Genomic DNA, 15,842 nt, shown 5'->3' on the forward strand with positions numbered 1-15,842 from the left:
AGCAATGCCACATGTCAGCCAAGGGCAAAGAAATAAACCAGAACTGGACCTTATCTGAGCCACAAAGTCTGTGAATATTAAATATGGAGTCATTTCAGCCTTAATAAGTCTGTTAACAAGCAGAATCACTGAAGGAAAGAAGAGAACAGAAAAAGAGACGAGCAGAAACACAAGAACTACAACTGACTTCAGACACAGCCTTAGATGAAATCAACTGAAGAGAAAAGAAGACATTAAATCTGTGAAGATCTCAGCAGAGGAGGATTAAACAACTCCACAAACAGCATTACCAGCTTCACTTATTACTAACCAGACTGACTTTATTTCTGTCAGACGTCTACAAAAGTTTTATTGAGAATTAACAGAGGATTAACTCTAATGTGTTTCATTTGAAGTCACCATATCAGTGGTTAGTGCTTCCATTAGTTGGGCTCTTAACTCTTGTTATATCTATTGTCTTTTTTTGGCTGCTATGGCAGTGTGTTTGTTAAACACATTTGCAGCAGCAAAGAAAGCTAAAGTGAAACGAGATTGATGGTTTTATAATCGTCATGAAGTAACCTGTTTGACTGCTGTCTTTGGAATTTAACTTGTGTTGATCCATTAATATTTTCACATCACAAACCCTGTGTTCCTACAGCATGAGATCCAGAAATATTATAACAATCAGTTAGAAGATTTTATCAAACATGAGCACGAAAAAGCCAGTTTCGCATGACACACACAGACATCAACAATCAGTGTATGAATCTCAACAATGGTGACAATCAAAAGTACCTTACTGCAATGCATGCTGGGTACCAGCATAGTACAAAACTCCCAGCATGCATTGCAACATGAATAAATTATGCAGCTGAATTGTCCTATTATTTGGTTTAATTCTAAATATTTGCTTTTATTTTTTGCTGTTGTTTTGTTGTGATTTTTTTTCAGTGATGTTCTGAATTGATCGGTTTATCAAATATTTGTGATTGTCACCATTGTTGAGATTCATACGCTGATTGTTGATATCTGTGTGTGTCAGCATAAACTAATTTTTTGATCTCATGTTTGTTAAAAGCTTTAAACTGACTGTTATAATATTGATTATAGATCTCATGCTGTAGGAACACAGGGTTTGTGATGTGAAAATATTAATGGATCAACACAATTGTTAGATTCCAAAGACAGCAGTCAAACAGGTTACTTCATGACGATTATAAAACCATCAACAGATAATCATCATCACCTGATCTTGTTTCACTTTAGCTTTCTTTGCTGCTGCAAATGTGCTTGACAAACACACCGTCACAGCGGCCAAAAAAGACAAAAGATATAACAAGAGTTAAGAGCCCAACTAATGGAAGCACTAACCACTGTTATGGTGACTTCAAATGAAACACAGAGTTAAACCTCTGTTCATTCTCAATAAAAACTTTTGTAGACGTCTGACAGAAATAAAGTCAGTCTGGTTAGTAATAAGTGAAGCTGGTAATGCTGTTTGTGGAGTTGTTTAATCCTCCTCTGCTGAGATCTTCACAGATTTAATGTCTTCTTTTCTCTTCAGTTGATTTCATCTAAGGCTGTGTCTGAAGTCAGTTGTAGTTCTTGTGATTCTGCTCATCTCTTTTTCTGTTCTCTTCTTTCCTTCAGTGATTCTGCTTGTTAACAGACTTATTAAGGCTGAAATGACTCCATATTTAATATACACAGACTTTGTGGCTCAGATAAGGTCCAGTTCTGGTTTATTTCTTTGCTCTTGGCTGACATGTGGCATTGCTATGGCCTGCTTGTGGCCCAGATCTGGCAAACAGGAGTGGCCCACCCAAGGGCCGTCATTCTCTGCTGCATGTGGGCCAGATCCGCATTCCAGAAGTGCCAGATGTGGGCCAGATCTGGGCCGGCACAATGTTGCTATGTGGGAAGTTTATAAATTATAAAATAATGCCGCATAATTATAAAGTGTGCATTTACAGATGAGGGAATTTGTGTCAATAAACAAGCATAGTGTACTCTTTACTGACACACACATTAATAACCATATTTTAGTTTTAGTTTTCATGGCTCTTGCTGACACAATCAATGCTTCTGAATTTACCTGAAAGGTATAGCGGAGGATCTTTCCGAATTTTAGATAAGACTCTCCACTTTTTGAAAAGTTTGATTGATTCACCAGAATGATTGACAAATAGGAGGACCAATAGTATAGGTCACCCACCCGGAAGTAAAAAATCCTCCGCTATACCTTGAAGATCCTTTTACGCAGCATAAAACAGATGAAGATGAAGAGAGCAAACAGCCACCAAAACTGATCTAGCCTATCCAAGTGATCAAATATCAAATCAGCTGATCTATAATGATAAATCAATATTAGACTTTAGGTTTAAAGCTCTTGATGTTTGACCTGTGAAGTGAAATAAACACTTAATAGTCATATGCAGAAAGGAAACTCACAGTCACAGAAGGGAGCAGAAATGGCAGAGGACAGAGATCAGCACACCAGCTTTTGAGTGATGAAAAATCCTCATCTACTCATACACACCTGTAATGTACATGTATTACATTTCCATGCATTAAGTATATTTTCATATTAAGTAAAACACATTAGAAATATGAACAATTTCATTTTCGAAAAATGTTTCACGTGTGAGGGGGGAGGAAACATGCAGAAATAATAGCCTACCTCTGCCAATGAGATATTTAAGACTTTAAAGTCTGTATCTTTCCACATGTGCGATTATTCTTCTGCAATTCTTAAAGCAACTTTTCCTAATATTGAATGCTGTTTATGACGTCGATGTTGATGTGCCTTTAGGATGGCTTTTCCCATCCTCGCGTGACCGCGTCGCGCACGCGCAAATGAAAGAGACACTGCGCGGAAGTGGGAGATGGCCGCTCCTCCGCGGATTGTCACAGGACACTACACGGTTTAATTTCGTGCTTTTTGTCTCTTTTCCTGTATTATCCACTCTTTGACATTTATGTTAAGAGTGTGCTTGTGCGAACTATCCATAAGGACTTCCAGTCCTGTGCCTCGGGTTTTCCTTCTCGCATCGATCCGTCTTTTACTTCACCTGGACAGGACACACCCTCTGGCAGACGTTACAACAACAACCCTCTCCGTTTCCACAACTGTTTTATTCAACCAGTTCTACTGCAAAGATGTCACTCTCTCCATAACACTATGAAAGAAGAGCTAAAAAAAAAATAATAAACTTAATGCCATCCACATGAATTCCAAAGGGATCTGATAAATTCAAGTGTTTTCTTAATGCAATGTGAGTATTACATTATTTACAAGGATGTTTGTGCAAAAGTAACCATTCAAAATACAACTGCTGTACATATTAGCTAAGTATAACTTCACAAGCCTTTGTCTAAGGTTTACACATTTAACGCAACAACAACAAAACTCAGCAGTATCACACATTACCTGGCTGCGTCACTTCCGTGATCCACTTGTAACAGAAAGTTAACTTCAAAATTAACTCATGAGGTTAGTTAATGTAAATGCCCCACTGTCCCTGCCACATTACCATGTACTAAATAAAATACAAAAGCATGAGCAAAAAAAAAAAAAAAAAAAAAAAAAAAAAAAAAACTCTCTAATGATGATATAATGGCATTGCAATGCAAGTTTAAAAAAAATCTGGTAGTACAAGTACATGTTATTATTGCCACCTTGTGGACTAACTCAGCACAACAAACTAACTGGAAAATATATGTCAGTGTTGGAAAGTTCTCAATTTCAGCTATTAAGCAGCTCTGCAGAAGATAATGTCGTTATTCAGCTCAAATCAGTTCAAGTTTTGTTCTCATCTGAGTTAGATTGTACTTTATAGCTCTCTTCTGGCCTAATCGAACACAACACAAGGTGACTTGTGATTCCAGGCTGCATTATGAGTCTGTGATTTATGTGGACTGATGTTATTCAGAATTTTCTATACACCTCCTTCAGTCTGGAGACTGAAATACACCACAGAGAGGTTAAGTTCATTGCTGAGTCGTAGTCTGTCCGGCAGGTTGAAATGTTAAATTGATAGCTTAGCCAGGCTTGACTGTTTGCATTAAATGTGACTTAAATGTGCAATGTGTTCCTATCTGATCCTGACGCATAGTAAATAACACTTGTGTTATTCACACACAGCAACAATGGCTCCACCCAGACGTCACCGACGCGGAAGCATGGAGGAACCACTCACCATGTCGTGAGAGACTGTTATTGTTTTAATATTTAATGTTTATGTTTGTTATGGCCTTCCACTTGATGCAGAGGATTAATAAAAACGTACTCGGTTACTAACGTAACCTCGGTTCTCTCTAGAAGAGGGAACGAGTACTGCGTTTTAACCAAAACGCTACGGGAAAAGTCTCTTTTTCACGAAACACTGAAGCAAAAAATTATCCTTTAATTTTCATATATGTAAAACGCGTTGCGGCAGCAGCAGTCAGCTATGGCGAGACGGCTTGTTCGCTCATTGGCTGCTCTGCGGCAACTGCATAAGCCTATCGAGCGAGGCCTGAGGTGACGTCAGGCCAATGAGGGCGCTTTGCGCCCTCCTCGTCACTTCCCGCCGAGACGGGCGTGGCTTACCTCTATAAAAGGAGCTCGAGAAGGCTGATTCACTTGATTTTGATCGCCGAAGCGAACCAGAGTGAACCAAACGCACGGCAGGGAACGCAGTACTCGTTCCCTCTTCTAGAGAGAACCGAGGTTACGTTAGTAACCGAGTACGTTCTCTTACGAGAGTTCTCTCGTACTGCGTTTTAACCAAAATGCTACGGGAACCCCTTGCAAAACGCCGTGCGTGCTGGGATAAAAACACTGATCACCGGAAGCTATTTCAGGCATACAGTGCATAATCACCAGATAGACTCACACAGAGTCAGGGAATAAGGGGGGAGCCTTAATTCCCTATACTAGGGCTGGGCGATTTAAATCGCGATATTGTTATGCGCATCTCGTCAGTAAAGCCGGTTCCTTGATTAGTAGTAAATCGCCATCACCTGCTTTCAGATGGAGCGGCATTTACTACAAAGAGCCGTAGTTAACTGACAAGCTGAGCCAAATCACATCAATATCGCGGAAGTATCGCCAGCGATTTTTAATGCGATATGGCTCAGCTTGTCAGTTAACTACGGCTCTTTGAACACAGCAAAAAGTCCAGTTTAAATTAACACTCCTGGGAGTGTATGAGTCCACACTCAAGAGTGTTTAAGTTAATGAGATAATTAAGTGATTAATTTAGTGATGATTGAACATTATTGAAGACACCTGATGATAACAAGCAGAATCACTGAAGGAGAAAATCACAAATTGTAAGTTACCGTTATGACGATCAATGGTTGCTTTAGTTGGACTCTTGACCCATATATTATTAACTTTAGATTTTGTTTGGCTGTTGTATCTGAATTATAACTGCCAGTTGAACAAAGAGAAAAGTGATCTGATGGTGTTGGTTATATTAATCATCATTTGAATTTGATCACTGAACTCATTACGATCCTTCTTTCTGACTTCGATTTATGTTGTTGGTTACAGCATAACTGTGAATCTGCATAAATGCCCAGAATTTTTGATATAATATAAAGGATTTCTTAAAAGTTGTTTAAAAAAAAAAAAATCATTATTTTAGGCACACACAGATGTCAAGATTCAGTCTATGCATCTCAACAACGGTGAGGAGCAGAATATTCAATTAGGAAAAGTAAATTACATAGACAATTCAGATAATAATTTATTCATACCGCAATGCATGATGGGAACCATTAATGAGTTGTGATTGGTGGCAGCCACTGCAACATGCTTTATTATTGTCACCATTGTTGAGATTCACAGGCTGATTATTGATGTCTGTGTTTTAAACGAATTTATCTGAATGTCTTTTGATCAGAACAATGTTTATTAAATATTTTGAATTATAAGTAAAGTACTGATAATCATAGGCTGAAGAATCACTAAACTGCTGCTAACAAGTTAAACCAAACTATCTCAATAAGTTTTCTTTTTCAGATCACAGCATGATTATGGCAAAACATAACCAACACTATAAGATAACATTTTACTTTGTTCATTTAACTGTTATAAATCAATAACAGCAGACAAACATCAGTAAATATTGAAGTAAACATGTAATGGTCTAGAGCCCAACTAAAGCAAACACCCATCACCTTAATGGTAACTTACAATTTGTGATTTTCTTCTTCAGTGATTCTGCTTGTTAACATCAGGTGTATTCAATAATGCTCAATCATCACTAAATTAATCACTTAATTATCTCCTCAGCCCTAAATCCCGCTTCTTCTGAAAGCAGGTGATGGTGATTTACTGCTAATCAAGGAACCGGCTTTACTGACGAGATGCGCATAACAATATCGCGATTTAAATCGCCCAGCCCTACCCTATACTGTAGCGTCCGCAGACTTAACGTGACCTCACAGGGAGAGTCTAAAGACAGGAGGGGTTTCCCTCCGTCCTTATATAGACATGTCCACAGACGCAAATATGACATCACATAGACAGGGTAGGGAGCCTGAACTAATGTGGGAAATGTGGGTCTTACACAGTTCTGCCCAAGATAGTCGGTAGCGCATTGCGCCTGCGATTTCAGAGGTCTGACTAGACAGCTGAATAGATTACACCGACAAAAGCTTAGCCTGTAAGGCAGGAACCTCTAGGTTATAAAACCTGATAAATGTAGACAGAGAGGCCCAGCCTGCCGCCGTACATATATCCTGTAGGGAAATCCCGCTGGACCAAGCCCACGAGGAGGCAACGCCCCTCGTAGAGTGCGCTCTAACTCCCAACGGGCATTGAATGCCCTTGGCAGTATAAGCCAGCGCTATGGCGTCAACTATCCATCTGGATAGACTTTGTTTCGAAACAGCCGTTCCTTTGGAACGTCCGCTGAACGAGACAAAGAGCTGCTCTGTCTGTCTGAAGACGGCAGAGCGGGACATGTAAGCTCTTAAAGCCCTAACAGGGCAAAGAAAACTCGAGTCCCCCTCCTCACTCGATGCCGGCAGGGCAGCCAGGGAAATAACCTGAGCCCGAAAAGGCGTGTTGAGGGATTTCGGCACATAGCCGTTCTTAGGTTTGAGTATGACTTTAGAGTCATTAGGACCAAACTCCAAGCACGCCGGGCTCACAGAGAGCGCGTGCAGATCACCTATGCGCTTCACTGAAGCGAGAGCCATCAAAAACACTGTTTTGAAAGACAAATGTTTGAGGCTAATAGACTGGATAGGCTCGAAAGGGGCACCTTTCATGGCCGCCAGGACCGTAGAAAGGTCCCACATAGGGACTGAAGGAGGTCTGGGTGGATTCAGTCTCCTAGCTCCCCTGAGGAAGCGGATGACTAAATCATTCCTTCCCAGTGACTGACCCAGCATTGAACCGGAGAACGCTGAAATAGCCGCCACATACACTTTGAGCGTGGAAGGGGATCTGCCCTTATCCAACAGCTCTTGTAGGAAGGAGAGAACCTCCGTTACCTCACATCCGAGGGGTGAAAGGCTCCGAGCTGTACACCAGCCGGAGAAAACCGACCACTTCGAAGCATAAAGCCGCCGAGTCGACGGCGTTCTAGCCTGAGTGATGGTATTCATGACTCCCTCTGCGAGACCAACGGGTATCCGTTGAGCGCCCACACATGAAGGGACCACAGTTCCGGGTGTGGGTGCCAAATCGAGCCCCCGGCCTGCGAGAGGAGATCTCTCCTCAACGGCACTTGCCATGGAGCGATGTCTGCTAACTGCATCAGAACTGGGAACCATGCCTGGTTCTTCCAGAACGGTGCTACAAGCAGCACTGGGCATTTTGTTTTCCTGACCCGTTCCAACACCTGTGGCAGGAGGGAGATGGGGGGAAAGGCGTATAGCGGGCAGCGCGGCCACCTTCGGGACAGCGCGCTGTCGGTCTTTGAAAAGAACGCGGGGCAGTGAGCGTTTTCGTGGGACGCGAATAGGTCCACCTCCGCTCTGCCGAATCTCTCCCACAACAGCCGGACTGTTTGTGGGTGTAGAGACCATTCGCCCGGGGGAATGTTGTTCCTGGACAGTCTGTCTGGGCCCACATTCTGAAGCCCAGGTACGTGCACTGCTCTCAGCGAGCGTAAGTTGTGCTGAGCCCATATTAGGAGGCGTTTCGCCAACCTGTACAGGGATGTGGATTTCAGACCGCCCTGGCGATTTATGTAGGACACCACTGCCGTGTTGTCCGAACGGACTACGACGTGTTGGTCCTTGATATGGGGACAAAAACGCGTCAGCGTGTTGTGCACTGCCAGCATTTCTAGGCAGTTGATGTGTTGGAGCTTTCCTCGTTCCGACCACAGGCCGAAGAACGGTCTGCCCTCGAGCAGCGCTCCCCATCCCGAGGTGGATGCGTCTGTCGACACCATCCTCACTCCCGAGGAAGTCCCAAGGCTTACACCTGATCGGTACCAGTCGTCCGCCAGCCAAGGTGTCAGGGCTGTCACATAGTTCTGAATGACCTTGAGGCGTAACCGACCGGACACCCACGCTCCGCGCGATACTCTCGCTTTCAACCAGAACTGCAGCGGGCGCATGCGGAGCAAGCCCAGCTGGAGAACTGGTGGTGCTGAGGCCATGAGACCTAGCATCCTATGAAACTTCCTGAGCGGGGTGGACGCGCCGCAGCGGAAAGATCTCGCCGCGCGCTGAATGTGCAGCACGCGCTGTGGCGACAGCCGCGCTGTCATAGACTGTGAGTCCAGAACGGTACCCAGAAACGAAATCGTTTGACTGGGGTTCAGTGAACTCTTTGTCCAATTGACCGTGATACCAAGATTCTCGAGGTGATCGAGCAAAATGGTTCTATGCTCCACGAGCTGTGATCGTGATTGAGCTAGGATCAGCCAGTCGTCCAAATAGTTCAGCACTCGCATGCCTCTGAGTCTGAGAGGAGCGAGCGCTGCGTCCATGCATTCCGTAAATGTACGAGGTGCCAGGGACAAGCCGAAGGGCAGGACTGTATACTGGTATGTCTGACCCTCGAAGGCGAATCTCAAGTATCGCCTGAGATGTGACGCTATCTGTATTTGAAAATACGCGTCCTTCAGATCTATCGACATGAACCAGTCTTCTCGACGAACATGCGCGAGGATTTTCCTGGTCGTGAGCATTTTGAAACTGCGTTTCACTAATACTCTGTTCAGCCGTCTTAGATCCAGTATGGGTCTGATACCGCCGTCCTTTTTGGGGACTAGAAAGTATCTGCTGTATAGCCCCCCTTCGCTTTGAGCTCGGGGTACACGCTCTATCGCCCCTTTGCTTATCAGTTTTGATATTTCGGCGCGAAGTAGGTGTGCTACTTCCAACGACACCGTAGTTTCGACGCGCGCTGTGAAGCGTGGAGGGCGTCGACAAAACTGTAGCGAGAAGCCTCTCTTATAATGCCTAGCACCCAGTCCGAAACCCCTGGAAGCGCTGCCCACGCTTCTGCATGGTTGGCTAAGGGCCGGATACAGAGCGCGTTCTGTTCGCCGTGCGACAGAGGCGCTTCTGGGCTCAAAAACATAGGCGTTATGCCTGTGGCATTTGAGGCGGGGCGCGCGCTTAATACAGCGGGCGGAACACTCGTCCTCGACCTTACTACAGTGCTTAACTTAGTGAGGGAGGACTGAGAAAGTCTCGTGGGACTCATGTGTGCGCGTAGATGTGGGCTGGGAGCGGGCACATTTACTGCTTTGGGCGCGCTGTCTGCCTGAGCAGAGCGCGCGCTCACAGGTCTCGTTTTTACAGAGAGCCTGTGATCTGTTAGACATAGTGTTCGTGGGCACTGGGAAGTGGGCACTTTCACTATGTTGGAAGCGCAATCGACCTGAGTCGATTTTATGTGCGCGAGCCCTAAGTGTAGGGCTGTGCTTGTGTGTAGTGATGGGCACTGAGGAGTGGGCATCGACACTACATTTATAGCACCATCGGCCATGGCCGGGACACCCCGTGGCCGGGTCTTTTATGAAGCGCGTTCTGCCGAAGGGGGAGCGCGCTGATCACAGCGGACAGAATGCCTGCGCTCGACCCCGCTGCGGTGTTTAACCGAGCAAGGGAGGGCTGGGCGAGTCCCGTAGGACATATAATGGCCGTTAGTAAGTGTGGGCGCGGGAGAGCGGGCACAATTACTGCAATGAGTGCACTGTCTGCCTGAGCAGAGTGAATGCACACAGGTTTCGTCTTTACAGAAACCACAAGGCATGCAGAACATAGTGTTTGTGGGCACTAGGCAGTGGGCACGTTCACTATGTTGTGTGCGTGATCGACCCGAGTCGAATATATGAGCGCGGGCCCTGTGTGAAGGGCTGTGCTAATGTGTAGGGATTTGCACTAGCAGTGGGCATCTTCTGTACACATATAGCATCATCGGCCGTGGCCGGGACTTCGCTCGTGGGCTGCAAAAACAAACACGTCTGCAGTTGCCTCTCGGGGAACAAACAGAGTGATTTGCATTCGGCGGCATAAATATTTTCTGCCGGCAGACCCGGGATTCGAACTTGGTTCCCCCACGTGAAAGCCTAAGAATCTACCACTGGACCACAGTGAAGATACATAGACAAAGTCAGCGCGAGTATTATCCACACTGGCGTTTGCTTGCAGGCATGCGAGTAAGCACGACATGCAATACTAACATTTTCAGACGCCTGAAAAATGCCAGAATGTGAGAAGAGTGGATATCGCCCGGTTTCAGCGGGGCTGAAAGCACTCCATTCTCCTTTCGCCAGTGACGCACGGGAACCGTAGAAACGGTGTTCGGTTGCAGGCAAGCGGGTACTATGCGCTCGCTGGCTGCAAAATGCATCTCCGCAGTCGCCTTCAGGGGACTGACAGAGCGAAGCATTGGCGGCATAAAAATATATGCCGCTAGACCGGGATTAGAACTCCGGTCTCCCATGCGGAAAACCTATAATTCCACCACTGAGCCACAGGGGGATATAGGCTTTGAATGTGAGAAGAGTGGATATCGCCCAGTTTCAGCGGGGCTGAAAACACTCCATTCTCCTTTCGCCAGTGACGCACGGGAACCGTAGAAACGGTGTTCGGTTGCAGGCAAGCGGGTACTATGCGCTCGCTGGCTGCAAAATGCATCTCTGCAGTCGCCTTCAGGGGACTGACAGAGTGAAGCATTGGCGGCAAAGGCGGCGTCAACATGTATTCTTCGGCATTTGCTGGCAGGCAAGCGTGCTATAATAGACTCACTTGCTGCAATAATATTTCCAGTCGCCGAACAGGGAACTGAGAAATGTGAGAGAAAAGAGGTGAGACCGACCAACGGTGGGACTGAGAACACTCTTTTCTCCTTGGCCGGTGAATGACGCGTGCGGAGGCAGGGTAGCTTTTCTTGTAACGTAAAGAAAAACTAATCCCGCCGTCCGCTTCCAGGAAGGGCAGCCTCGGAAAGGATGCCTGGCGAGTCCTCAGAGTCACCGTAGGCAATTGGCTCGGAGTGAGGGCGTTTCGCCGTCAGCGAGCGCGAGCGCTGCATGAGAAGGCGCCTTGAAAAAGACGCAGCTCTTTTAGGGGTGGGTGTTGCAAAGCGAACACACACACACACAAACACACAATCACAAGAGCAATAGAATGGAAAGGATATGGCGTCGGAAAGCGCAGCAGGTACGGCGGTAGAAGGCGGCGTTGGCCAGCGACTTCAAGGGCTCGTCCCGCTGAAGTGCTTGTCTCAGACGACGCGTGCTTCCTCGTGATCCAACGATGCGTGAGCTTCGCTGAAGAGATTAAAATCAAGTGAATCAGCCTTCTCGAGCTCCTTTTATAGAGGTAAGCCACGCCCGTCTCGGCGGGAAGTGGCGAGACGTCACCTCAGGCCTCGCTCATTGGCCTGACGTCACCTCAGGCCTCGCTCGATAGGCTTATGCAGTTGCCGCAGAGCAGCCAATGAGCGAACAAGCCGTCTCGCCATAGCTGACTGCTGCTGCCGCAACGCGTTTTACATATATGAAAATTAAAGGATAATTTTTTGCTTCAGTGTTTCGTGAAAAAGAGACTTTTCCCGTAGCGTTTTGGTTAAAACGCAGTACGAGAGAACTCTCGTAAGAGAACCCAACCCAGCTCATAGTTAGAAAACTCATAGCTAACATTCAAAAGTATCAGTTTTCAAATCTCGCAGCATGTTAGAATTGTTAAAAAAAAAAAGTCATAACATAATATTGTGCAAGGAATTGTGTGAAAATAAGGCTTTCTTAATCAAAACTCTGGCCCTTAAATCGTACTTTGTGTGAAAAGCAATAAATGTCATCAGAGTTGTACGGCCTCTAGTGTTCATTTCAACTGGAAACTGCAGCAATTCGTACGTATAGGTACGGGTTTTGAGTTTCGCTTAAAAGAGATACATAATTCCAATGAGCTTGGGTAGATATAAAGTTTTAAAGTATCAGACTAAAGAAACTGTTTCACCTTTACATATCATCTATAACACACTTTTATCATAAATGTGCCAAAACATACAGAACATACCGTATAAAAATCCCTGATATTTCTGTTTTGTTTTTTCCTTTAGATCTGATGTTATTCATCTCTATGAGGAACTGAATAGACTCAATGAGGACTTTTCTCCTGAATGCAACAAGCATTTGAGGACAATATCTACTCTCATCAGTGGGATAAAAGAAGTGTGCATAAGTGCTGTTTGCAGCTTTAACGCAGGAGCAAGAATGGGAGGATTGGGACTGGCTGTCCTGTTTGTGGGATTCGCTTTATTTGAGTTTGATGAAGAGGTTTCTCTCATTGTTGCTGCAGCCGGGACAGGAATGGCTGTCGTTGGTGGATTTAGATTTGCTTTTGGGCAATACAAGAAAAGACAGCTGAAGAACATAAAACGAAACATTGAAAAGGAACTTCAGGGAATTCAGGATCAATATAGCCCTATTATTGACATCTTGGAAAAAATCTGTCACCGTACTGAGGAAATACTGAGAGACGCTTCACCATCAGACCACAAAGCCCAGGCGTTGAGTGAACGTCTTACCTCCTGCTTTGATGAAAGGCACTTCTTTCAGGAACACGACAGCAGTAAAGTAGACGACTGGATGTCTAAAAGTGTGCTTTTGTCTAGAAACCTTTCAGAAATTATCTCAAAGATTTGTTCTGTGCCTGACATCCTCAAAGAGATTATCGAAGACAACAAGAGGAAACGAGACAAACCTGCAAAACCCACACGTCAACAAATAGAGTTCAAGAAGAACGCAAAGAAAGTCATTGATGAAATACGGAGAGGAATTTGCAACTTAAAAAATGGAGTGAAAGAATTCAACCAAAGTGCAGAAAGACTATCAGATAGTTTGACTTTCGATTCTTTTGGATTATTTGACTTTTGATTTGAATTTAACCTGGCAAAAAGTACGAACTGCTGAGACTCAACTTGTTATTGGATCCACCTGACAGATAATGAGCAAAATGTGAATAAAGTATTTTTAACCCTTTAAAGGGTTAAACCCTTCTTGACCAAGAAAACAAAAAATAAAAGTTTTTTTATTTAGTTGGGGCAAAAGAATCAACGTTTACTATTATACTGATTTGAAAAGACAGAAACAAAGATGATCAGATGATATAGTTTTCAACAACATAAAATTAGAATAATTCACTAATCCCATCACTGACCAAAAGTGGTTATTTGATATTAATAGATTATATTCACTAACAATACTCTCTTGCCACAGATCGGACATTCTGAATTTTGATTTTCTAAAATACATTATGGGTAATTTTATTTTAATACATGCATGAAGCATGTCACCATTGTTGAGATTCATATGTTGTTTATTGATGTCTGTGTATTAAGAAAAAAGTTGGTTTGGTTTTGAACTAATTCAAGTCTAAGGCCTAGTCCACACGGACACAGGTATTTTTATAACCAGAGTTTTTCCTCCTGTGTTTTAAAAAAAAGTCCCGTCCACACATGCTCGGTTTAAAAGAAATCTCTGCCTACATGAAAATGCAAAAACACGCTATAAAGCGCTGTCAAGAGTATGCCACACCAGTAGTCGGCGATATAACCCTAATCGTAAAGCCACGTTGGTCAATCAGAAGCAAAAACCCCGGTTTTACTGTCTACACGACATGGCCGAAGGCCTAAGGGTGCTTTCACACTAGCACTTTTGGTGTGCACCCGGGTTCGAATGATGTCAGAGCTCGGTTCGTTTGGATGATGTGAACGCTGTCTTCCGAACTTGGGTGCGCACCCACGAACCGTGCTCGAGCCTGCTTAAAAAGGGTGGTCTGGGGTACGGTTCATGTAAACAGGGGGGAGCAATCGAACCAAGTGTGAAAGCGCCCTAAGACTCTATGAAGTTCATGGTATTACACTCCTGTACAGTTGGTGGCGGTATAACACAAAAGTAGTAATTTGCCAACAACAAGAAGAAAGTTGGTTTGAGCGGATAAATAGTTCCAGTCCACTTTTAGACACGCACTTGCAAACTTCCCTAAGCACTTCCTGCCACCATTTTGAAGTGCGTTCCACTTCGTGAAGTGGACGAGGGAAGTTTAGATGGACAGACCCTCGTTCCCTCGATTTGGACAGAGGGAGCGAGTACTTCATATGTACAGGCACCTATATGTCCCACAATGCAGTACGATTGTGACGTCCCCACAGATCTCATCTAATCACCACCACAACAAACAACTCTATTATATATAAATTCAAATAGTTTTTTATTTAAAACAACCCAAACACACCTATAAACATTTGGATGCTGCATTAAACAAATTCTTAAAGGGAAAAATAAATAAATCAACTCCACAGCTGATTCCAAGTGATCAAGGGCTTAGGGCGTTCCAGTTCAGCCCATTGCAGTTTCCGCCAGTAGTGGGCACTCGTGCAACGTAAGCAATGATGTACATCCGAGTTAACGAGACGGAGGGAAGTTAGCGAGTGAAGGGCATGACAAATTTGGACTGGAACGCAGCACTAGTATTGAAAGGAAAAACTGTGACAGTGTTCTAGTCAGTATTGTTATTGTGCTCCTGCCGAGGGTGTTAACCCTAAAACTCAATATTTTTGAGCTACTTAATAATTTTTCTAATTCTTTTGTTAAGCTTAATGTGCCTTTTGTAACTCATAGGGAGGAGGGTGCCATTTTTCTTTTGTTAATCTTTTTTTTAATTTGATGAAATACGGAGAGGAATTTGCAAGTTAAAAAATGGAGTGAAAGAATTTAACCAAAAGGCAGAAAGACTATCAGATAGTTTGAATTTAACCTGACAAAATGAAAAAGTATGAACTGCTGAGACTAAACTTGTTATTGGATCCACCTGAACTGCTGAGACTAAACTTGTTATTGGATCCACCTGACAGATAATGAGCAGTATTGGATGATTTCAACATTTCCTTGTCCTACAACAACTGATGTTTACGTTGTAAAAAGTCAGAAATAAGTTGTTGTTTTTAGATAAAGGAAATTGATACTTTGTTGAATTCAGACATTCAGGAGTAAGATTGTTTTTGCTCTGCATTTTATTATGTCATTGTGTGTATATTATGTGCTTTATATTAATCACTTTCATAACAAAACATGTAATAAATTGTACACACAAATAAATGTATTTGAAATATAAAGTGAATAAAGACATTTTTTTAAAGGGTTAAACCCTTCTTAACCCTTTAACGTCCTCACCAAGAACAAACAAAGCTATGGAAAATCATTTTCTTGCAAATCACTGATTCGACTACGTTTGCGCTGGTAGCGACGCTGATCATCATGATGTTTCCTCCGTAGATTCCGAAGTCTCATCTCAATAAATCCAATGTGGGAAACTGGGTCATAGAAATGTTCCCAAATGTGATTGTTGTATCATAATAGTAGAATAAGTACCCCTTAGATAATAATTAC

At 43.8% G+C, this 15,842-nt stretch overlaps 1 protein-coding gene across 1 annotated transcript; it reads left to right on the plus strand.

Annotated features, from left to right (window-relative positions):
• Window positions 1-2,828: 2,828 nt before the first annotated feature.
• On the plus strand, window positions 2,829-15,627 carry LOC311067173 (uncharacterized protein). The gene is made up of 3 exons (XM_084088843.1): window positions 2,829-3,257; window positions 4,127-4,187; window positions 12,512-15,627. Exons 1-3 carry the CDS (start codon window positions 3,251-3,253, stop codon window positions 13,326-13,328), a joined length of 885 nt encoding a protein of 294 aa, XP_083944969.1. The 5' UTR covers window positions 2,829-3,250; the 3' UTR covers window positions 13,329-15,627.
• The last annotated feature ends 215 nt before the right edge of the window (window positions 15,628-15,842 follow it).

Source organism: Abramis brama (assembly GCF_963993115.1).
Source record: "Abramis brama genome assembly, chromosome: 1".
In the NCBI taxonomy this organism is placed as follows: Eukaryota; Metazoa; Chordata; class Actinopteri; order Cypriniformes; family Leuciscidae; genus Abramis; species Abramis brama.